The sequence below is a fragment of the Haliaeetus albicilla genome, chromosome 5, assembly GCF_947461875.1.
Source record: "Haliaeetus albicilla chromosome 5, bHalAlb1.1, whole genome shotgun sequence".
Classification (NCBI taxonomy): Eukaryota; Metazoa; Chordata; class Aves; order Accipitriformes; family Accipitridae; genus Haliaeetus; species Haliaeetus albicilla.
Genome location: NC_091487.1, coordinates 43,566,123 through 43,589,318, shown reverse-complemented (window position 1 = coordinate 43,589,318; position 23,196 = coordinate 43,566,123). Strand labels below are relative to the sequence as shown.

The following is a 23,196-nucleotide window of genomic DNA, read 5'->3' as shown; positions in this document are numbered from 1 at the left end:
CCGAGGGATGAATGGGCCGGATTAGGGTCTGCTCCCCCCTGCACACACACCGCCCCTGGAACCCATTGATGTGCAGATGCCTTATGGGGCCCCGCAAGCGCTTGGGGGCTCTGAACAGGGGAGGACATCACCCCGAGCAGCCCCTGGGGCCAGGGTGCAAACGCCTGCCCGCTGCAGCAACTGCTGGCAAGCTCGCCGGGATCGAGGGATACGCAGCAACAGGCTGGGGTTTTGCAAGGGTTGGGGCAAGGCCAGCCCAAGGGAGCACGGCCACCCTAACCCACTGGGGGATGCAGCCAAGCCCCCGCGGCAGCAGGCTCGGCACCCGAGCGCTGCACCCCTTTTCCTGGCGGACGAGGGGTCAACGCCAGCACCCCGCAAGCAGGGGCCCGGCGTTGCCCTGCTTTTGCCCTGCTTTTTTTCCGCTCGCCAAGCGCGGCCACGGCGGGGAAGAGGGAGCCGAGGCGTGGAGCGCACCAGGCCCAGGCACCCCTTCTCCTTGCCACGGCCATAAGCTGTGCTGGACCCGGCGAGGTCTTTGCCCGCTGCTGCCAGCCTGTCTCCTGTCCCACAAGCCCAATTCCACCCCTCCCGCCTGGTCTGGGCATCCCCCAAACTTTTTGTTGTGCTCACGACATGAGAAACGGGGGTGAGGCGAGACGAGGGAGGTCAGCCAGCGCCGAGCAGTCTGGCGAGCCAAGGGACACGAAAGGGACTTTAGCACGAACGAAGGGGAGAGAGAAGGAGGCGGCACACAGCAGCACCCCTCCTGCTTCCCGCTTGCCCCTGTGGCCCCTCCGGGGAGGTCTCACTGCGGGAACAGCACTTTGTCCCCAGCCTGCACGGGAGCACGTTATGGCGATTTGCGGGGACGGGACGGGACCAGCAGCGGGCCAGTTGCCAAAGACCCTCCTGGAGGCACCCAAGGGCTCCATCCACACACCCCCCCTCACCTGGCCGCTCACCTGCTCCCCAGAAAGCAATGTCCTTACCTGCCTTTCCCCTTCTCCTCCTTCCCCGGCGCCTTCCCAGCCAGCTGGCAGCCCACCACTGCTGCTCCCTCCCGTGTCTGCCGTTCCCCGTCGTCCTCCCTTTACTCCTCCCTTTCAGATCTGACACTTCTCCCCCCTCCTCCCCGCTCTCAAACCCAAGCTCCCCCCCAGCACGCCCCGCGCTGGCCCCCCTTTCTGAGGAAGAAAGAACAAACAAAACAGATTAAATTCGCTTTCCACTCAAGAGCCCCCAGCGCGAGGGGCACGGAGTTGCCCAAAGTAAGTCGGGAGGAATCAGCCCTCCCTCCAGCCCCCTTCCTGCTCCCAGGCCTCAATTATCCCTCTTTTGCTAAGGGAAGCGTAGGGATTATTTACCCCCTACCCAGCACCCACCTCCTCCTTCCCCGGGGCAGGTGCGGGAAGCTTCGTCCACCCACAGAGAGAGACTCGGGGGGGGCTTTGGAAGGCAGCAGAGGCCACCCCGTCTCCCTTCATCTGGCAGAGAGGGGCTGCACGGACAGCCCGGGATGCAAGTAGGGCGAGAGTGGGGTGCAGTCCTTGCTCCCCAGAGAGAAGAAGTATCAGCTGCCGTCTGAGCGCTAGCCCCTCACCTGGACAGGGTGCAAACACCAACCGTAGGCTTGAAAAGGAAAGAAGAGCTGCCCCCCCGGTTGCCCAGGCTTGCTCCAGCCCCACTAGCCGTGGAGAGAGGGGCTCCCCGAAGGGCGTAGCGTCCCCCAAACCTGCCCAGCGCACTGGGAACGAGCAGGACGGCAGCAGCAGGAGCGGGAGGCCGGAGTTGGGAATGCAAACTATGCGGAGACGGGCTGTACCTGCAGTTCACCCCCCACCCCTACACCTGGCCCCCAGGGCTGGGGAAAGGCAGCAAGCTCCTGCCCGGGCCGGAGGGAAAGGAGGAGCCCCCCCTGCCCTCCTGCCTGCCTTGGTCTTGGAGGGAGCCTTGCTGGAAGATGCCTGGAGAAGGCAGGGTGTGGTGGGAGGAGGCCGCCACCGGCAGCAGGCAGAGGGATTAGGATGCAAACTGCCTGCCTAGCAATTTAGATGAAAAGTAAATTGCCCCCCACCCCCCCCACCCCGTAACCCAAAGGCGAGCTGCGGCAGCAAGCCCCGGCCTGCCTGGCAAAGAGAGAGCGGCTCCTGCCAAGGCAGCCCCCCCAGCCCCAGGGCAGGGGCAGGCTGGGTCTCCTCCACCCAGGCAGCCCTGAAATCACTGCCCTGGGAGACGCGTTCACCTCCGGCTCAGGCAGCTCTCGCTTGCCCTTGCAGAGCCCCGCTTACAACAGGCAGTCGCTCAGCTGCGTTCTTCTGCCCTGCCCAGCCCCGGCACGGAGACGAAACCCCTGGGCTGCCCCTCTGAGCCAGCGGCTCCCCAGAGCCGGAGCCCTCCCTTTGCTCCCTTGCCTGTCCCAAGGGCCACATGGAGCTCAGCCCCGGGGACTCTGCCCCGTGGTATCTACCCCTGAGCAGCCGCGCAGGGCTTACCCACGCTCCTGGGACAAGCCCAGACCTCTGGAAGCCTCCTGCCCACAGCACTGCTCCAGGGGAGGAAAGCCCCTCCTGTTCCAACTGACCGCCGCCGCCTCTCCGCACGCTTTTCCTGGCCTCCCTATCTCGCTCGCTCCCGCAAGCGAGAGCCCAGCGAGACCCAGCCAGGCCCACACCAGCCGGGGCAGGAGCAGGTAGGCTGCTGGGGAACACAGGCGAGGAGAGACGTTTTAGGACGTTTATGGCAGCGGGAAGGAGATGGCAAGCGGGAAGGCAGCTACGTGGCCTCTCCTCCCCCATGAAAATGTTAAAGGCAACGGCACGTGGAGGGCAAGGCTGGAAGCGGCTCCCAGGCAAGGGGCACAGCGGGTACCAGCAGCCGCGGCACGGCACGCAAGCGTACCGGCTCTGCCCATCCTTGCAGCCATGGCCCTCGGCTTCTCCACCCTCCCTCCTCAGTCTCCTTGCTCGCGCCAGACAAGCGCAGCCAGCAGTAAGACGAGAGGTTTCCCAATACTGCTGGTTTCCGATCCCAGCGCGAGGGTGCGGGGCAGAAATGCTGTTCGCAGCAGGTTACCCTCCCTCCCCAACGTCCTCCCTGGGAGCAGCGCGGCTCCTGCTTTGGCAGGGATCGGGGGACGTGGCAAACGGGACAGAAAGAGGCACCCGGGTCCCCTCTCTTGCTGGGAGAGGCTGACGGCAGACACCGGGGAAGGGGCAGGCAGGACCCCGGTCTCTCTCGCCTCATGCCCGGCCACCCGTGCCTCCAGCGAGGACAGGGCGATAGCCAGGGGACAGGGAGTGTCGAGCCAGCAGAGCCGGGCAGCTGCACAAACACCAGGGGCACGCTCACAGCAACCTCTGAAGTGTGGGCAGGAGCCCAAGGCTGGCTGCCTGCCTGCCGGCCACCCCTCCATGCAGAGCCAGCCCTCGCTCCCGGGATGGTGCACCCACCTCGCTTGGCCCAGGTCCCCCCCCAGAGCTGCTCACGTGCAGGCACCCCACTCCTCCAGGATTCCCTCTTTTTGTAGGAGCACGGCTCAGCCCAACTGGCCTTCGCTCTCGCTGGCTCGGTGACTATCAGGTGAGCAGTTAATGTTTAGGGAGAGCTGGCAGTGGGAGCTTTCCCATCGCATCGGCACGTTTCCCCCAGCCCCACAAGCAGAGGAGGGGAGCAGCCCGGTTTTCCCACAGCACCGTGGCAGGGTGGGCATCTTAGCCTGTTGTCTCTCCTAGAGCTAATGTGCACCTGCAGAGGGGATGCTGAGGCACAGCGAGAGTGTCTGCAGGCCACAGGACAGCAGCCCTGAGGGGCACAGGGACAGCCGCAGCCTTGCTGCTCCCCCACTGTGTCCCCCCAGGCGTTAGAAGTGAAAAGGTGGCCGGGCTGTTCCCAGTGAAGAGCTGCAGGGCAGCCAGGAGAGGAGTGATGTTGCAGAGCCACGCTGCCTGTTGTCTCACCTAGCCATAGGCGACAGAAACTGGAAATCCATCTCCCAGGTCTCACTTTGGGAGCTGGGAGAGCAGCAACAGTTTAGCTGTCCTGCTCAGACTGCTTCAGCAGGAGCACGATACGGCAGCTTCCCGGGCTCGCAGGAGGTGAGAAAGGGCCTGACAGCCACGGCGAGAGCCGCGCAGCAAGACCTGCAACTGAGAAAAGGCACCGCACTTGGAAGAGAGGCAACTGGGGACCATCTCTTTTGTTCTTACAAAGAGATGGGAGGGGACAGGCTGGTTCCTCGTTCAGCAGGTCACCTTTAAAGCACGTACTGCAGCACCCACCTGACAAAAGTGCCTTACAATTCGGGGTCACCTCCCTGTCCCCCTCCTCGTGCTGCCACTTGAGGAGGGCTGCACCAGCTGACAGATACCACACAGGCAGTGCGGAGCAGGGCAGCTGCAGGAATTTACAGAGGCGGAATGGAATTCGGCGAGGAGAGCAGGATTAAAACCCCATGCTCCGGATTACCATGCCGACCCTCCCTCCCCAGTCTTATGATAAGCGAAACTTAAGTGAGAATTTCACCTTCTTATTTCCCTGGAAAGAGCAACCTGGGGCAAAACAGCCCCCATATGCTTAAGATGGGATCGAGCAGCAGCCACAGAGTTAGATACCGGCACATGAGGTGTACAAGAAGAAAGCGTCCCCATCTCCCCACTGCCCCCAACACCACCGAGCTGCAGAGAAAATCCCAGAAAGGTGAAGATCTTCCTGGGACAGCAGTCAGCTGTGCCTCAGTTATGGCTCATCCTCATGCATCAAGCTCTCCTCAGGCCCATAAGCTTATCAGCACACACAATTCTGCTGCTCTAAGAGTTCTGCTTTTTATTCTGCAAAGGTCACGCTGAAAAGCCATCTCCTCTTCTCTGAAAGAAGCCTAGCACTTGGGGACGAGGAGCTAACAGTCTCTGAAGGGTGTTAGTTGAAGCTCAGAGCTTGGCTGAAGCAGGGACTTTCGTCACCAGGCAGTCTCCCTGTTTCCAGAGGAAACAAGCAAGTTCAGGCTGGGTCTGACACGGGAACACGCCTCGCTGCTTACCTCTCCATGCCTGAAACCCCAGGAATGCATCAGGGAGCAACTCCTCTTGGCCGGGACTCCAATCACGAGGCCCTGCTAGACACGGTCCGCTTTTGCAGAGCGGCCCTGCAGCCGGTCTCCCTGTCTGCAACCGGGCACCGGATTCATTTGCCCCAGCTGGAGAGAGGGCTGCGCAGGGCACACGTGGGAAGCCCGGTGCCACAGCAGAGCGTGTAAGTGTTGCGTAGGAGGCTTACATCTACCAGACATCCTGCAATGCTTGCAAGTTGGGCACCTGCATTTTGCCACAGCTCTCAGGCAAGGCAAGGGGGGGCCACCCAGCTAGCAACTCGCTCCCTAAGTGCTAGGCTTCTTTCAGAGAAGAGGAGATGGCTTTTCAGCGTGACCTTTGCAGAATAAGAAGCTGGAAGGATCCAGCCGGCAATAGCCTTTAACCGCGTCTGTGGGAACACCAGGGCAGCAGAAAGCAGGGTGCTGGCTTGCACTCCTCTGCACGTGCTGCATTTGTCCCTCACTGCAGCAGGGGACCAGCAGGACAGACCCTAAAGCAGAGCTGCAGCACACCGGACACGCTGCCCGGGACACCCACCCAGCCGTGCCAACACCACTGGCTGGGTCTCACCCCGGGCTAGAAGTAAGGATCACCTCTCAGGAACCAAGTCGCTCCCTGCCAGCGGGAAGCCCCCTCACCCGAGGGCTGTCCAATCCTCCAGCATGGCTCTGGAGCAGACTACCTTCCCCCAGTGCTCAGCCAGCCCTGTGCCCGCAGTGCCCGGCTCAGGGCGAGGGAGCACCCTGCACATCCACGCCGATCATGATTTTCCCACCGACCCCGTTTCCCGCACAGCCTGGTGGGGTACACCAGCCCCGCTCCAACCTGGCACCTGGAGGTGACCCCAGTGCCTCCTCCCCCTGCGAGACCCCGCCAACGTGCTGCCGAGACCCCTGACAAGCTCACGGAGGAGATGATACCTGTTCAACACACTGCTTCCAGCTTTACCTCCCTGGACTACAAATTGTTTGATGCCAGGAGGATGCTCGGCAGGTGAAGTATCAACACTGACTGGCCTTTTTCTGGGCCTGCTGGAGCATAAGCCTGACTCAGGACAGCTGCTCTGACACTAACACAGAGGCTGCAGAGTCCTGGATCAAATCTCTTCCACGTGTCCCCCAGGCCAGCACAGCTAGGCACAGGAGGGACCGAGCCTGGGCACCGTGCAGGAGCACTACAAGGGGCAGGAGGACCCCGCCTGCCTCTTGAAACAGAAGAGGAGCAGCATTTGGGCTGATCTCCAGCTCCCTTCCCTCTGCCGGGATTAGGTTTCTAATATCTGCATTTTTGCTGACGCCTGCGCTGCAGCTAATGGCCAGCTCTGAATCCATTAGGTTCACCGTGTCCCGGTCTCCGGACGTGCTCCGGGCATCAATACCTGTTCACCCCTGCCATTTCCTGATGCTTCCACTGCAGCGGGCTCGTAGCAGACACCAGTTACTGGGGTCAGAGCTGAGCAGGGTCAGCAGCCGGGAGCTCCCGCTGCTATCCAAGGCAGCCTGCAGCAAGCCCTCTGCCAGCTCCAGCTCTGCCATCAGTGCAGCTGGAGCACCCGGCAGGCGTCACGCCCCATAAAGCAAAGGAGTGGGAATTTCACCCTGTGAGCTACTGACGGCTTAAGTTTCCAGCTAGCAGTGCCCACCGGTAGGGAATGACAGGAGATTTCCTCCCTGCCAAAAAAAAGAAATCTCCCTGCTCCCTCGAAACGCTCTTGAACAACCTGCACCAGGAGCGGTGTCCTGGCGGGACGAGGGGGACCACATCCCAGCGCATCTGACCAGACCTAACCCCTACACATGCTTGTAGAGTCTCCATCACCTCATGCAAAATTAATTAGGTTAATTACAACAAAAAAAAGGAGGCAAAGGGACTCCAACAACCCCAGACAGGCACTCTGCCTGGAAAAGTCCACAAGAGGCATGACACCATCCTTCCCACCACCTCTGGGAAGGTGCCAGGGGCATGGCCGTGAGCCAGGCCCTCAGGTGCCTGCCGTGCATTGTCACCGGCAGAGCTGGGTAAGTGTTTTTGGCTGAATAGTTATTGATTGAAAACTGCAGTTTCCAGAGAGCTCAGAGCTTTTTGCTACTTCACGACAAGTTTTCGACGAGAACAAAATACTTTGTTTTCCAAGCAAAAAGTCTCCTTTTGCATTGTTTTGTTTGCAATTGAGCTGCATTACATTTAAAAGAAAAGATAAAGGGTCTCTCAAACTCGGCTGTGTTGGGTTTTTTCCTCCAGCTTTTCATTTTGGGCACTAAATCAGGCAATTAATTATTTGTTCAGCTCCGCTCTCCAGACAAGCTGCGAGCATCGTGAGCCCAAGGGCCGGAGCAGCTCTGCCTAAGCAGCAGCGCTAAGGAGGGTTTTGGTGTTTTCTGCGCTGCAGGCTCCCTTCAGACCTCAGCTTGAGCTCCCTCAAGGCCAGCAAGCAATCCTGGGGGAAGGAAAGCAGGACCCTGTGCAAGCGATGGCAGGTGCCCCACCGAAAAAGGCATCCACCCACTCTGGTGGGCAGCAGTTCAGGATACACAACCAAGAGGTCACAGCCACTGCTTGAAGGACGTGCAAGGGCTTCCCGTGCAAACTGCCCTCCACGGTGCAAGCACATCACAACAAGATCCCTCACTAGTCCCGCCAGTACCTGGCACTGGAGCAACTCTTCCAGGCGGCATCTCTCACAGTGCCGAACTCTACTCCGGCAGCCTCGGCAGCACGGAGGAGCCAGGCACGCACGCAGGGCATCTGACAAGGAAAGGCAATCCCTTCACTTCCCCTGCGTGAAAAGCAGCTGACGCTCACCAAGAGCCCGAGCTCACAGATGCAGCCTGGTGCCTCTTCCACCAGGGACTGGCCCAAACTGGGAGCTGTGCTCAAGCAGCCGCTCCCACGTCTTCCTCGCCCAGAGCTATTCCTGGCACTGGTGCCCTCAGTGCCCAAGCAAGACTGAAAGCAGAGCTCGTCCACAGAGGAATGGAACAACTGAACTATAAATAGCAAACCAGGATGGCTCAGGGCAGGCTCTAAAAAACCCAAGCAGCAACAGTGCCATCCACTCAGGGTGCCCTGGGCATTTTGTAAGACCTGAAGTGGTACCTGAGCTACAGAGAGGCTTGCACATTGCAAATAGGCTCTGACAACACTGTGGAGGAAGAGCTGCTGGCTGGGCTAAAAGACTGCAAACTTACCTGTGAAAGCGCATGTGGGGCACTCTGCAAACTGGAAATGAGGTAGCGACTGATGGGGGCAAAAAGGGAGGGGAAGTGGATCCCAGAGATGAGGTGGTTCCCAAAGCCAGCCGGTGGAAAAGAGAATGCTCTCAACACCCAAACTCCTTACTGACCATTCCCAGCACTCCTCCCCTCCCGCTGCTCCTTGTGTTCCCATCCCTAGGGCTTCTCACACTGCTGAGCTAAACCCTGAGCTCACACACCGAAGGACAAAGGCAGGGAAGAAACAGCATAGCTCAAATCAACCAAGCAGCAGATGAGTGGCTCAGGACAAAAGCTCATGTCTTCTGTAATCCACAGCAACCTCTGTGCAGTGCCCAGCCCGCCCCAGGAGTGGGACAGAGGCAGAAGAGCTCAGCCCATCCTGTGACCATCAGGGTCACGTTCCCCTTCTACCCCCAGGAAGAGCCATATCCTTCCCACTACGCTCACCCTCCCTACTCCCTCTTCCCTGCTGGTGCCTCCATCTGGAACAGCAAATACTCCGCCTTCCCCTTCACACTGACAGCATATGTCCTGTAAAGGGTTCTCAGCCTCCACAGATGAGGATACGACCAGCCTCCCGCAGCACTGCCAGGCACCAGCCTCCCGCTCTCAGCGGGGAGCCCCGCGCTGTCGGCAGTGCTGCAGCACGGCTCACTTGGGCATACGCTGGGAATTAAGCGCGGGAGAGGCAGTTGGGAACACGGGGAGAGGTGTGTACGCGCAGGGAAAGCACAAGACCTGAGCTGAATCACCCGACACGTGAACACACATGCACGCGCACATACAGGGAAGCAGTTGCTTCCTCTGACAAAGTTTTTTTTTTGTCAGAACAGGAAGACGGCACTCAAAAAAACCCAAACCACAACACCGAATCCTTGCTTTATTGCTCCTGGAGCACCAAAACCAGCCAGGGCACAAGAAGCAAAGACAGCCAGCGCGGACTACAAACCCACCTTGAGAATTTCGGAAGCCCACCGCTCCCTTCCCGCCTCCCCCACAGCCTTCCTTGTCACCCCTCGCCCTTCCTCTGCGCAGTAAGCAAGAGGAGAGGTAGAGGTCTCGAGTTTGGCTGAGTTTCCATGCCGGGGACAGAAGCTCGATAACAGACTGGGCAGGATGTGAGTACCCGTTGAGGAAGAGGATTAGCAACCCCCTAATCTGCACATTTTGGAGTCTAAGCACTTTACTCCGCTCTCTAATTAAACCACAGAGTGCAGAGATTGCCAGAAGGCGGAGAACAAGGAGGAAGAAGGAAAGGAAACAGAGGCTGTGGCTTAAAGGCTGTTCCTTGGGGCTTAAATGCAAGGCAGCGGTCACTGGTAGGGATGTATTTCACCTCAAGTGCTTTATGCCGGGGCTGCTGAGCACCCTGTTGCCTCCCCTGATCCAGTCCGCAGCGGGGCTGAGGGCAGGATGAAGGGGAACCCACGCGATGGCTTGGGGATGGCAGAGGAGGGAGCGAGGGGCTCCATCAGCCTCGCCTGGCCGGCCACGACTCCCTCCAGAGTCCCCTGCCTCCTGGGAAACAACACAAGCTCCGGACTGTGTTTGTCTCCACAGACCTGTCTGCACAGAAGGGCCTCGTTCAAGCTCTTATCTGGCTCCAGGCTGGGGACCGGCCAGTGCCTTGCTGCCCTGGCACCCAGGCAGGCCGTTCAGCTCCGCGCCGGGCTCCTTTGGAAGGGGAAACTTTCCTGGCACAGGTTAAGAGGGAAACCTTTTACCGCAGCCCACAACAAACACAGCAGTTCAAATAATGGCTTCCTCGTTCCTGGAACTTCGGCACGCAGCGGGGACAGCCTCGCCGGGGGAATTACCCGAGCGTTGGGGACGGGAGCTCTCGGGGCTGCAGCACGTCACGGCCCCACAGCACGGGGGGCAAGGTGGCTGAGCTGGGAACAGGAGTGCCAGGGAAGGGTCTCGCCTCCCAAAACGCTTCTGCCTCCAGCTCTGCCCCACCAGACCGAGGCGGGGGGTGGTGGGGTGTAGGGGGGTGCGTGTGTGCAGGGGCAGCCTGTCACTCCAGCCTCTCTTTCTTCCCTCGCTCCTATTCTTTGGAATTCCTCTCTTCTGTTTGCTTTGTTTCAGCCCTCAATGAACAGGAAGAAAAGGGAAGGAGCCTTGACAAATCCGATCAAGGCGCAGACACGCCGAGGCTCCCTCCTGCTGGCATGCCAAGCCCTGCACTAATGAGGGGTAGAGGAGAGAGAGGTGGCCACTGAGAACAGTGGCCCCACAGAAACACTTGGTGTAAGGGACAGAGGGAAAAGAAGCTGCTAGGGCAGAACAACGCCAGCACAAGCTCCCAGCCTTCAGAAGAGGGTCTTCCCGTTTCCCCTGGCCCGGGGAGCCTGTTCCAGCTCCTCAGTCCAGGTCCCAGTCACCGACTGCCCACTATGCTACAAACAAGCAATAGACCGTAGTAGTGTTTGAGGAGACGGATCCAGACACGCACATCCAAGGGGAGTTCAACTGAAACAGCCATGGAGATGGGACCACACTTTGTTCCAAGGATTCATGCGGGGAATCTGGTCTTTCCCTCCAGAGAAGTGGGCCACGGGGGCTTACAAGTGCCAGTGTCGTCGCCAGAATGTCCCCACAGGTCCCAAATACCCCCATGCCCAGTAGAGAGGAAACCCACAGAGCCAAGACCTTCTGCCATGCAATTATCCCCAGTTTACCAATTTGGGTACAGAAGCACCAAGACAGGAAGGGAACGAGCACGTGTAAACCGTCTCCTTAACAAGCAAGATAACTAACTTTCGCAGGCTGCCAATGTTGCAGGGGTACCTGGGAACAACTGGAGAAGGTGGCAGGGCCTGGTGGTGGTGGCGAGGACCACCCTTTAACCAGGGATTCTCAACTTGAAGGGCAGATAACACATCTCAGCTGTACGTGAGGGTTTTGGAGCTTGCCGTCACCTGAAACCCAACAGACAGTCATGTCAAGAGCTACTGCGTAAGAGAGCTCTGGGGACAGGACCCTGCACAGCCAAGAGTGTCATGGATCAGCAGCACCCACCACCTAGGTCCTGTCCCTCTCCTCCAGTCTGTTACAAAGGACAACTCGGTGTCACCCAGACAGCCCATGGGAGAATATCTGCACGCATGTTCCTAGTCCCAGATGGCTGCACTGTCCTGTAGCACGTTCCCCACCCACGCAAGTAGGACTGTACACGTGTCCCCAGAAGTGCTGGCAAAGCCACAGCCGCCGTGCTCCATCGCAACACACGTGAGTCCTAAGACCGACTCTTCAGCAGGACGAGGAGCTAGGGGAGGGATGCAAGTTCCCTGGCCCCCTCCCAAACATGATAGCAGCAGCAAGCGTTTAGCTTGTGAGGCAATGAAGGGATTAATTATCAAGTCCAGTAACCTGAGCCTCTGCGACATACCCTGGGCAGTCCCAGGAGGGGACTCCAAAAGAGTCTATCCAGATAGATGCACAACAGGGAGACAGAAGGGATAGAGGCAGAGGAGATAGAAGTCAGGCAAAAACCAACACGCAACTTGCATTGCAGAGAGTGGAGCAGCCTCCTCCTCTGCTGGGATCTTGCCAGCGCACTCTTTTCCTCCAGCTCCCATGGAGTTGGGAACCCACAACCCCACAATTGCAGGCTGGAACGGATGAGCCCTTCTCCCAGGAGGCTACAGGGATTAGCCCCTCCTTATCAGGAGAAAGTCCAAACCAGATGCACAGAGCCATGCCAATAAGTCGGGGCAAAGGTATCAGAGAGGAATTGGGAGTTTTGATTTAAAGCCCCTCTATCCACACATCATTGCTCCGAGATGCCGGTGGAACAGGACCTTCAAAGCAGGTAAAACCTACCAAAACCATCTTTCTGGTCTGTCCCACCCGTTTTAGATCCCCAAACAGAGAAGTAAGTGTGCAGTGTGCTGGGCACCAGCCCCGTTACACCCCTCTAGCCACAGCAAACCCCAGGCCAGCCTGGCACAGCACAATATGAAACACGGGAGGCAACATCATCCCAACGAGGGTCCTGAACTGTCAGCTTGCACCTCAGACAGAATAAGTCTAAGGGGGGAACCTCGAAGACGGATACTTCTGGAGCAGGGGGAACAGGATATGAACTAAGCTGCCAAATCCGCCTGGCACACATTCCTTCTGCAGTCACAACCCTCCCTCTGGTGCTACTAGAGCCCTGCATTTCCAGGGAGCAGTTCAACAGTGTCCTGGTTTTGGCTGGGACAGAGTTAATTTTCTTCCTAGTAGCTGGTACAGTGCTGTATTTTGGAATTAGTATGAGAATAATGTTGATAACACGCTGATGTTTTAGTTGTTGCTAAGTAGTGCTTATCCTAAGTCAAGGATTTTTCAGTTTCCCAGGCTCTGCCAGCATGCAGGTGCACAAGAAGCTGGGAGGGAGCATGGCCAGGACAGCTGACCCGAACTAGCCAAAGGGATATTCCATACCATAGAACATCTTGCTCAGTATATAAACTGGGAGACTTGGCCGGGATGGGCCGATTGCTGCTCAGGGACTGTCTGGGTATCAGTCAGCGAGTGGTGAGCAATTGCGTTGTGCATCACTTGTTTTTCTTGGGTTTTATTTCTCTTTTTGTTATCTTCCTTTTCATTACAGTTTTAATAATAATAATTTTATTTCAATTATTAAACTGTTCTTATCTCAACCCACGAGTTTTACTTTTTTTCCAATTCTCCTCCCCATCCCATGGGGGGGGGGGGAGTGAGCAAGCAGCTGCTTGGTGCTTAGTTGCCGGCTGGGCTTAAACCACAACAAGCAGGTAAGAGCCAAGCCCCTGGCACCCACCTGGGATAGGAAGCAGAAGCTGCCAGCAGCAAGACCGAGTAGTTTCAATAGCAAAGAGCTGGAAAAGCAAAGGCACCTTCAGCAGAGCTAACACTGAGTGGGTAGAGCCAGGCACGTGCCTGCCACACACAGCAGCGCTGCCCAGTGGGATCTGCCACAGCACGGCCACCAGCGTCACCGGGAAAGCAGGCTCCCCGTGCCCACACGGCAAGAGCCTCATCTCCAAGGTGGACCCACGTCCACCGGCTGCAAGCCAGCCACCAGCAGTTATTCACACCGCACCGCGCACGGGACCTACGGGACGAGACCCGCCGCGTGGTGGGACCGATCTCCAGGTCTGCCGCCTTCTCCAGGTGGGCTCGGGGGAGCTAGGGTGCGGCTGGGGGAAAGGCAGATCAGAAACCACAAGCAGTTGCCCCCCCCCTCGCCCCACAGCACCCTCTCCCTCGGGGCCCAGCTCCATCTCTCTCTCCCTTGGAGTGTTTCCATTAAGTCAGGCCACCAGAGAACTGCATGTCCAGAAGTTTTTTCCAACTGCATCACATGGCTATTAAAAGATATGGCCTCTCCCGCTCAGCCTTTAGCTCAGGCAGATTTGGGATATTACAGGAGAGACTGCACGCTGCTAATGAATCAGGGAAGGGAGTTATCCAAGCAACAGCCTGGGGCTCTAAATGGCTTTCTGGAAAAGGCATCTGGAGGTGGGAGGCGGTCACCGTCTCACAGCAGGGCTCTGCACACATTGCCAGACATGTTGTTCCTCCTGGGAAACCAAAAAGAGTCTCTCTCCTGAGATGCCAAGTCTCAGCTAAGCTGAGAAGGGCAGGGGCACCCTGACAGAGAACAGCAACAAAATGCCTCCAAGTCAAAACAGGCAGTAAAAGGCCCTTTAAGCTTGTTTGACCTGGGTTTCCCTTCCCCTCAGACTACCGCTTCAAGCGGCAGACCTGTCAGCAGCACTTCAGGAACTCAAGGACTACACCACCAACGTCCCCTGCCAGCCGCTGCTGTTCCAGGCCCCAGGAGAGCTGTCGGAGATCAGAGGTACAAGCTGCCACCACCAGCAATGCCATGCTCGGAGCCTCGTGTGCCTCATTGCCCTTGTCTCCTCATTTGGACAGGGATTTGGAACAATCCTGAAAGGTGCTGGCCTCCAGTGAGATACCATGAGTGAATCAGGCCTTCCATTCTAGGCAGGGCTCATGTGTCAGGGACTAAAATACTCCCTGGACATGTATTAGCTGACGCTGTAAGAACACACCCTCACCTACCCCAGCACCTTGCAAGGTATATTTTGAGCAAGGCTTACTTGGGATGAGCTGCCTCAGACCCACGGCAGTGCTCCAGAAATGGTGTGGTCTCGCAGATCTGAGCAAAGAGCAAGACGCTGGCAGCCATGCAAGTCGGACTTCAGCACTGTACCCACTGATGGGCTGGCAGAGCGTTTGCTTTTTTTGGTTTGCTTCTTTTCCTACCATTAGTGCTGAGCCTGCACCTCTCACCGTCAGAGCATCAGAGCCATTTGGCCTCAGTTACAGCCAGTGGATTTCTGGTAAGCACGAGCCCTCGGCACCCAGACTGACAGTAAGTGCTAAGAAAGGAGCTGCTCAGAGATCTTTCCGGGTGCAGCCGAGAGAATAACTAGCCCCTCAACCCAGCCTTTCACCTCCTACCCACCCCCCCCAGTGGGCACCATAAGCCAAGGAGATTTAAGTCTTGCCCAGTCCGACGGGCTCGCTGCTGCTCTGAGAAGCCACCTCTCCTGCAGAGCTCCCTTGTAGCATATTTACCATAAAAAGGCAGCGTGATGCTACTCCAACCGTCCTCCAAACTCCCTCACTGCAGGAGGGAGATGAACAGCAAGGGGGACAGGACAGACAGCGGGTAAGAGGGAGGCTGGGGGCAAAGGATGAAGAGGAAGCATCTGCCAAAAAGCTTCTCGCTCAGGGACGAACCGCACTATCTAGCTGTGCTGTTCGGAGTAGCCCAAGGACTTTGTGCATCAAGCTTCACCTCCGGCTGAAGACAAGGTGTCTCTGGCAGTCTCCTAGGCAGCCAGCTCTCAGATTGCTGTCTGGCAGAGACAGAGCTTCTCCTTGAAGGACAGCAGCTCCGGCAGTCTGCACTGGATGTGCCCCTAGTGTCACCGGCAGCGCACACCTACCCCCAGCAAGCTGTGCTCCGCACCTCTGTCATGGGCTTCAGGTGCTCTCTCGCCAGCCTTGGTACTTAGCCTAGCGGCTCGACCACGGTGAAATTCGGAGGAGCTCACAGGTAACCCCACGTGTGAATGGCAAGCTGGGTCTAATCCATGTGATTCTGACTAAAAAGGTTTGCTTAGCGCCAGACTGTTTGCCAGCAGTATCTCGTGCCCTTTTTAAACTCAGCCTGCTGGAAAACAAACCCTCAGGGGAAGGGGGGGGGAGAAGAGGATAGATCAGAAAGGATAAAGTGCCTGCCCATGCAACTGTAATTCTTGCAGAGGAAAGCCGCAGGCACACACTGCGTCCATTGTGTGGAGGTAACCGGACAGGAGGAAGGAGGGGCAGCTCGGCAGAGCTCCGTCTGCGCTCGGGGGACCCTCGAGAGGCCACGAAACCCCCTCCTCGCCCATGCACAAGGTTCGGCGGGGAGGCGGGCGGCCACAGCCACGCGTGCACCCGTGGCCGATCTTCGCGCCGTGGCCGGTCTTCGCACCTCGAGGCGTGCGGAGGGCCGGGACGCAGCAGCCCCTGCGGCCTGGGACCCCTCGGCCGGGCAGGGCGGAAGGGTCTGCGGGGCCGAACGCAGGTTGGAAGCCCCTCTTCTTGCAACAGGCGGCGGCCAGCCGGGTCCCACGCCTTTCGCCTGTAAAGCTGGGTTTAGCGCTTCAGTAAGGAAAGACCAGAGCGTGGCCGTGGCCCGGGGCAGGTCCCGAGTGGGCTCCGGGAAGCACTGACAGCACCTCACCATCTCCCTTCCCCTCTCCGTGTTTCCCCCCCCGATCCCGGGGCAGGGACGGACACTGCCACGCACGATCCAAGACGAACACGAGACTGGCAGCCCCCCACCCCCCCCCGGGAACTTTTTACCGGTGCCACCATCAGACCCAGTAGCTCCCCCGAGCAACCCCGTGTCAGTTCCACGCCCGGGGGGGGGGGGGCGGGGGCAGCCAGCACTCGCCACGCCGCCGCTCCCAGGCCCACGGAGCGCCAGATCCACGCGTGGGCCGACCCCCCCCGCCCCGCTGCAGTGCCCGAAGAACGTTCCTCCCTCCCGGAGCCCCCCCCCCCCCAAAAAAACCCTGACCCGTAACCGGGCTCCTCACCCTGCGGCAACCACGTCCCCCCTCGGGACACCCACGGGCCCCCCCCGCACACAGGCCGGGACCCCAGCCCCACACAGGCTCCCCTCGGCCGTCACAGAAGCCGGTGACAGCCCCCGTTCCCCCAGCCCGCCCCGTACCTGCCCGGCCGCCGCTGGCCGCCGCTCCCGGTCCTTTAAACCCCCGCCCCGCCGCCGCCGCCGCCCATCGGCCGCTCGGCGCTCGGTTGCTGCGCCTGGCCCGCTCCGCTCGGCTGGGCTGGGCTGGGCGGGGCGCGCAGGCGCGGTGGCCATCCCCGGAAGCGCGCGGCTGTGGGAGCCATGGCGGCGGCGGCAGCCCAGGCTCCGGTCCCGGTTGTTGCTGGCGGCGGCCCGGTGGCGCGGCTGCGCCTGTTGTGCCAACGCTACCAGGAGTACGTGAGGCGGCACCCGGCCGCCACGGCCCAGCTGGAAGGCACCGTGCGGGGCCTTTCCTACCTGCTGCCAGGTGAGGGAGGGGGGACGGCCGGGCCCTCGTCCCTCCCGCCGGGGCCTGGGCCTGGACCTGGGCCCCGCTCCGTGGGGGGGTGGGGGTGGTGGTGCGGAGGGCTGGGGCACAGCGGGGAGCGGGGGTTTCCCCCCGCGCTGGGCTCCGGCTGGTAGCTGCTCTCTTCCCTTCGCAGGTCGCTTCTCGGACTCCCACGCACTGTCGGAGCTGGGTAGGTGGGCAGCGGGGAGCCGGGGGGTTGCCGCGGCAGCCTGGCACCCGCCGGCTGAAGGGCTGGTGGTTGTGGCTTTGCGCGGGGGTGCGTGGGGCCATTCCCCGGACCCCTTGTTTTCTTCACGCCTGGCTGCATCCTCCAGCAGCCCGTGGGAGGAATCTGCGTGTCTTGCTGCCCTTCTTCCCTCATTCCCTCCTGGGGGAAGAGGCAGCTGTCCAGGTTTGGTTTGCTTTCTTTGTGTTCCGTAACTGCGGTGTTCTTCTCCTCCTTTTCTAGTGTACTCTGCTTCCAACCTCCTAGTGCTCTTAAATGACTGGATTCTCCGAAAAGAGCTGCAGCAGAGCCTGCCTGTGGTAAGGTTGGAGTGTGTGGGAGGAGGATTTGGAACACGTGCTTTCTTCTTTGCAGAAGCTTTCAGGGAGTGTCTGTAGAAACTAACAGGTCTTTGCTGTGGCCTCTCTTTGCTGTGAGGTATGTAGAGGCCAGACGCAACCTCTGAAGGCAGGTAAACAGCAGCCCTGCCCTGTAGCTTCTGGCTTGGAGGAGTGGCTGGAGCACTCCCTGGACTACAAAAATCAGGCCCTGACTTGCACCAGGAGCTCCACTGGGTTTTTGAGAAGTTTGGAACTTGAGTTAGGGAAAGGTGTTGCTGAATAACCATTGCTGTTTCCAGAGCAGTGGCTCTGGAGTACTGAAGTGCCGATTCCATTTCCTCAGACTCTTCCTTTGCATACGCTATTGAGCAAAACAAACGTAAGCACCTTGTTTCTGTGTCTCTCTTGCAAGAGCCCCAGGCTGGCTCCCAGCGCTTGTTAGGCCCTTTGGGGAATGAGGAGGAGGAGGGCGTTTTTTTTCCGGACAGGCCTCTTCTGTTGCAAGCCTGCCCCCGCTGTGTGGGTTTGGGTGTAGGCAGCTCTCCGGCTGGAGTGTCAGGTGTGTAACAAACAGAAATGTGGAAGACTTGCTTCCCTGGTTGTTAAAGGCTGAAGTGAATTTCACCTGTATTGTCTTTATGGATGCTTTTCAACGGGTTAAATCCTGTGGTTGACAGCACCAGCAAGTTCCTGCATGGGGAGCAGGGGCCCAGGCTGGAGGAGCACCCACTGTCTTGGGGTTCATGCCTGGAATCTAGACTGATGCTGTATTCAGCAGGCATTTGGTCTGGTGTGACTGTGGACTCTGGGTCCCCTTCCCTATACTGCAAGTGTATTCCCTCATCAGCTTTAACCAGGGAGGAGGTTTGTTGTGTATGCTGACTCTGGGACAAGGAGGAGAGAGTTTTGACATGGAGTTCAGGCACAGTGCCACAATCTGGGAGACTGTCCTGCTGTGTCAGTTGGGGTAGAAGGCAATCCAAGATACAGCTGTGGTATTCTACCTGTTTCTGGGGTAGCAGCTCTGTGTGATACTGTGATGTCTCGGTCTGCCCCTGCTTGGAGGTGGAGAAGCAGGCTTGTGCGTAGACTCTGGCTGCAGCGGAGGCACCACTTTTTGTTTCTGGGGCTGTGACTTCCAAGGCCATCCAGTGCTTATTTCTGAGGGTCCCACCAGACTGGGCTGTGCTTCTGCCCCGTTTAACTCCCAAACAGAACCTCCATCCTCTCCCCCTCCTCCCCTCTGTGTTTTGCAGTCGCTGCCGCAGCAGAAGCTGCTGACCTGGCTCAGTGTGCTAGAATGCGTGGAGGTCTTTGCAGAGATGGGGACAGCCAGGGTGTGGGGGGAGATGGGCCGGTGGACCATCATTGTCCTCATCCAGCTGGCTAAGTAAGTGCCGCGAGCGGAGGGGAAGGGGCAGTGTGCGCTCGGAAAGGGGATCTGGAGGGCACTCGGCAGTACCCCAGGAAAAAGCCTAAGCAGGACTGAGCTGCTAGTCCCAGAGGCTGGGGGAATTTGGAGCCCCGCGGTGTGCTGAATACTGTGCCACAGAAGGGGACGCTTACCCCTCTCGCCTTGCCAGTTGCCCTGAGCAGACCTGAGGTTTTCCCTCTTCTGTGGAAGCCACCTTTCCAGTGCAACAGGAACCCAGCTCCGTAGCCTGGTATTGAAAGCTTCCATGTGTCTGCTCACAGAGCCATCCTTCGTCTTCTGCTCCTGCTGTGGTACAAAGCTGGCATCCAGACATCTCCTCCCATTGTGCCGCTGAACAGGGAGCAGCAGCAGCCTCTCCACCCCCAAGGTGAGCCCACGGTGCTGTCATCGTTGGCTTGCCACCTTGCTGGGCTACATGTCTTGTCCTGTTAGGAATCACTCATCAGAGCAGTGGCTTGGGCAGCACAGGGAACTGTAAGGCTTCAGTACACGAAGCTGAGCTGTGTTGAACTTCCCACCCTCTGCAGAGCACGAGTTAGCTTAGTGGCAGGATTGTCCTATGGTCTGGAAGGAGGGGGTGGAGGAGTCTAAGCCTGGAACCGTTGGCTGAACTGTGAGTCAAGCTGCGTGTCCCCTGGTGTGACAGTGAGCAAAGAGATCCTAGGCCTGAGCAATGCCAGGCAGATTTACCTTTTCACCCTCTGCTTAGTGTTAGCCCCTTCAGGATGGTCTGGTTTGCACTAGATCAAACTTTCAGTCTGGTCTTCCTGATGGGAGTGTAGGGAAGGGCGCTGCCAGCCCGTGTGAGGCGTGTTGCTTTGGAGCCTGACCCCTGTGGCTGTTTTCTCCTGCAGACATGGAAGACAACTCCTCAGGGAAAGATCAGACCTATGTTGGCAGGCGTTCCAGCCGTGTTGTGCGCTCTCTCCAGAGCAGTAAGTAGCTGAGCCTGTTTGTCTGAGCTGTTTCTGCTCTGTGCCCTTTATGTATGACCTGGTTGTGGGCAGTAAAGAGCAGAACCTTGTGTTGGGGCATATCTTGCCAGTCACTGGGTGCTGTGGGTGCCGGGGTAGCATGAGGATCCAGGCACGTGCTGCAAGGCTAGCACTTAAATTTTATTTTTCCCAAGTGAGCTGTGTGACAGAGGCAACCCTTCAGCGTGGTTATGCTTTGAGGAGCACAGACCTTACAAGGACCGCTCCCTGCTCTGTCCCGTCCGGAGGCAAGCCCTGAGGGTGCTAGTCAGCCACAGCAGTTGCTGTGTGAGCAGCTCTTCAAGCTTTCCCGTTTCACACCTTCACGCTGCAGAAAGCAGCAGTGGGGGGTGGTGCCGGGAAGCGTGGTAGGAAGGTTTTATTTGTGTTAGTGACCTAATCTGCTTGTTTCAGCCCCATCCCTGCAGTCCCGGCACTGGGGGTCTCCCCAGCAGAGGGAGGAGTCACAGAGCCGAAGAGCAGAGGAGATGAACCAGCCTCCCACCCCTCTGGGTCTCCAAGAAACCATCGCAGAATCCCTCTACATTACCCGCCCTCTGCTCCACCGTATCCTGCCCTGGCTGCGTGTGCACTCACACCACAGCCCGGGTGCCGGCAGAGGGTGCTGCGGGCTCGGCCCTGTTGCAGGGCAGTGCCATGCCAGGCTTCTCTCTCCCTGCTGCTGCTCTGCTTAGGCAGGGGCCTCTGGACTCCTCTCTTCTCTTACGCCTTGAGAGCTCGCCTCAGCCACTGGAGTTGTGGACGCAAGTCCTCCAGTCCCTTCCCTGGGCCCTCCCCCGCCCCCAGCACTTACTTAGAGTGTGTTCTCCTGCACTCGGCAGAGCTTTGCTGGTACCCAGGGGATCGCTTGTCTGCGTGCCTCTTGTTAGCCATCTCTGGTTCTTTCTGTTCCTTGACTGTGTGTTCCTAGTATTGAGTTTAGGAGTGTGGGGCCAGAGATCATGGAAACCCTGGCTCCTCTCAGCAGTCCTGGACATCTCGAGGTCAGTCTGAGGAAGAGTCTTTGCGGGTGCTTGAGGTTGGTGGTGGCTAAGTGTCACACTTCCCCCTGTTCCCCAAACCTGGGCAGGCCCCACCGAGAGAAATACGCACGGGGGATGGTCTTTAGCTGGGAGATTGACACATTTAGGCATCTTCTGCAACACTTACAGTGCTCTCTGTTCTGAGCTGGTGCAGCCCACCCTGCGAGGAGCTGAGAACGGAGGGCATTTAGAAATGCGCTTTCTTTTCCCTGCTGGCTGCTGTTGCCGTGAGTTACCTCTCTGTCCTTCTTCCAGTCTGAGCTTGCTGAGTGATCTGAAAGACCTGAACAGGCGAGAACGAGCAGAGCTGAGGCGACGAACCATCCTACTGCTGTACTACCTGCTGAGATCTCCTTTCTATGACCGATATTCAGAGTAAGGGGCCCCTGCTGGGCTTTTGCTGAAAAATTCCCTTTTAACAGAAATAGCGTCAGGGAACTGGGTGAGTAGATCTGAAGAGGTCTGGGTGCCTGTGACCAGGTTAATCTGAGCACTTGTGTAACAGCTGCCGTTGCTGTTCTTGCATTCGACAGCTGGGACGGGAGGTGTCCCGCTGGACTCGTTCATACTCTCTCCCTTCCTAGGGGCAGGATCCTCCTCCTCCTGCGCTTGTTGGCTGATTACGTGCCTGGAATTGGCTTTGTCACACGTAAGTGGGCCCCACTGCCATATCTCTGTTTGGTGGAGAAAAATCAGGGGAGTTGGGCAGAATGTTTCTCAATTGGTTTCCAACCTGAGGAAGGAGTTGGGATGTCCCTAGAATGGTTAGCACCAGTTCACACTGTGGTGATGCCTGTTTTAAACTGGGACAAGAAAGCATGAATTGCTTCTTGGCTCAACCAGAGTGGTAAACCTCTATGTGCCCTCCCCGGCTGCAGAGCTCAGTCTCTGCCACCTAGACCTGTTCTCCTGGGCTCCCTTTCTGCACCTCAGCTGGTGCACCAGAGCCCTGCTTTGCAGCCCTGTTTCTGAACTCTTTTCCTTGATCCCCAGTCTGCAGTGCAGACATGAGGGGTAAACAGGTGCCTAGAGGTATTGACCCAGGCAGGAACCGATGGTAAATCAAAGGGCTGAACCAGGTCTGTCTTCTTCACCGGAGGAGCCCTTTATTATGGGCCAGAATTCCACCTCCCCCTCTTCCCTGCTGATGTGAAGCCTTTTTGTGGAGTGATTCGTGGCAGTGATGTGGCATTAGATCAGCCTGGCATCATGGGATTGTCCTTTCTTTGGGGAGGTCACAAAGCTGGCTAGCTCAGGAGCCACTTCCTCCAGTTAGTAATTTCAGAGAGGCTTTGGAGTCTGCATTAAGCCATGTGCTACATAAGCATTTTCACTCCACAGCAGTTGCTTCTGTGTCTGCACCTGCTTGTTATTGCTGAGTTGTCTTCCCTGTGCCACAGCAGTGTCCTCCTGACTCGCTGCATGCGGGTTTTCCCCTTGCACATTGTAGATGCCCTTTCCCACTGGAGCTTGGATATGTCAGCTCTGAGGGAGTGGTGTCCCACACCATGGCCATGCTGACCATGTTTCACACCCTGCTTGGTCCTGCTCTAATCTCTGGCACCACATCCCAAAGTTGTCTTCCATCTTGGCAGAAGTAACTGTTCTATTCTCGGGAACATCAGAGTTGTATAACTGGAGATTTGGGATTGGTCGGTATCAGAATGAGAAGGGGGGATATACCCTGTATACATACAGCTTCAAATTCTTGCATTTCTATGTGCATGATCCCTCTGTTCTCTTGTTTCAGGGCCGCTGATGGATTACTTGCCTGCTTGGCAGAAAATCTATTTCTATAACTGGGGCTGATGAGAAGATGATGATTATTCTCTGCTAAGATCATGGCTGGACATCTCTAAGGAGGGCACACAGGCTGGGGGAGGGATGTTGATAATGTCTAATTCTCAGTTAAACCATCAATGAGAAGCTCCTGTTCTGCAGGCTGGGGAGGGGGTTGTATGTAACTTTTTTAACAGATCTAGCTGTGAATGATGGACACTACACACGTGGAGAGACCCTGGCCACCTCTTTCTCTGGACTGTTTTGTGGCTGCAGTGATGGTGATGGGACAACCTCTTTTTTTAAGCACTTGATTTTTCTCCTTTTGTACAGCTGCACTATAGTAAAGCCAGGCAGCGTAGTGGTTTTTGGAGACCATTGTCTCCTACCTCATGGCACAGAGGTTGACCTGCAGTCTGCTTGTGTTGGCCATGCCTGGCCAATCTGCTTGGAGCAGGCTTGTCTGTCAAATAAACTGACTGAATGGAAAGAA

At 57.9% G+C, this 23,196-nt stretch overlaps 2 protein-coding genes across 8 annotated transcripts in view; one reads left to right on the top strand and one right to left on the bottom strand.

Moving 5' to 3' along the window:
* The window catches only part of LARGE2 (LARGE xylosyl- and glucuronyltransferase 2), a 24,375-nt gene extending 7,741 nt beyond the window's left edge, over positions 1 to 16,634 (bottom strand). For 2 of the 7 annotated variants that reach the window (XM_069784472.1, XM_069784479.1), the window contains exon 1: positions 16,539 to 16,633. The gene's annotated coding sequence lies outside the window, so the exon portion shown is untranslated. Of the gene's footprint in view, positions 1 to 8,278; positions 8,696 to 11,065; positions 11,227 to 16,538 lie in introns of those variants that run through there. The other 5 variants (XM_069784473.1, XM_069784478.1, XM_069784476.1 and 2 more) reach the window with 5 other exon arrangements.
* On the top strand, positions 16,614 to 23,196 carry PEX16 (peroxisomal biogenesis factor 16). The gene is made up of 11 exons (XM_069784480.1): positions 16,614 to 16,884; positions 17,060 to 17,095; positions 17,375 to 17,451; positions 18,729 to 18,862; positions 19,168 to 19,274; positions 19,762 to 19,842; positions 20,296 to 20,448; positions 20,813 to 20,885; positions 21,180 to 21,299; positions 21,509 to 21,573; positions 22,675 to 23,196. Exons 1-11 carry the CDS (start codon positions 16,719 to 16,721, stop codon positions 22,731 to 22,733), a joined length of 1,071 nt encoding a protein of 356 aa, XP_069640581.1. The 5' UTR covers positions 16,614 to 16,718; the 3' UTR covers positions 22,734 to 23,196.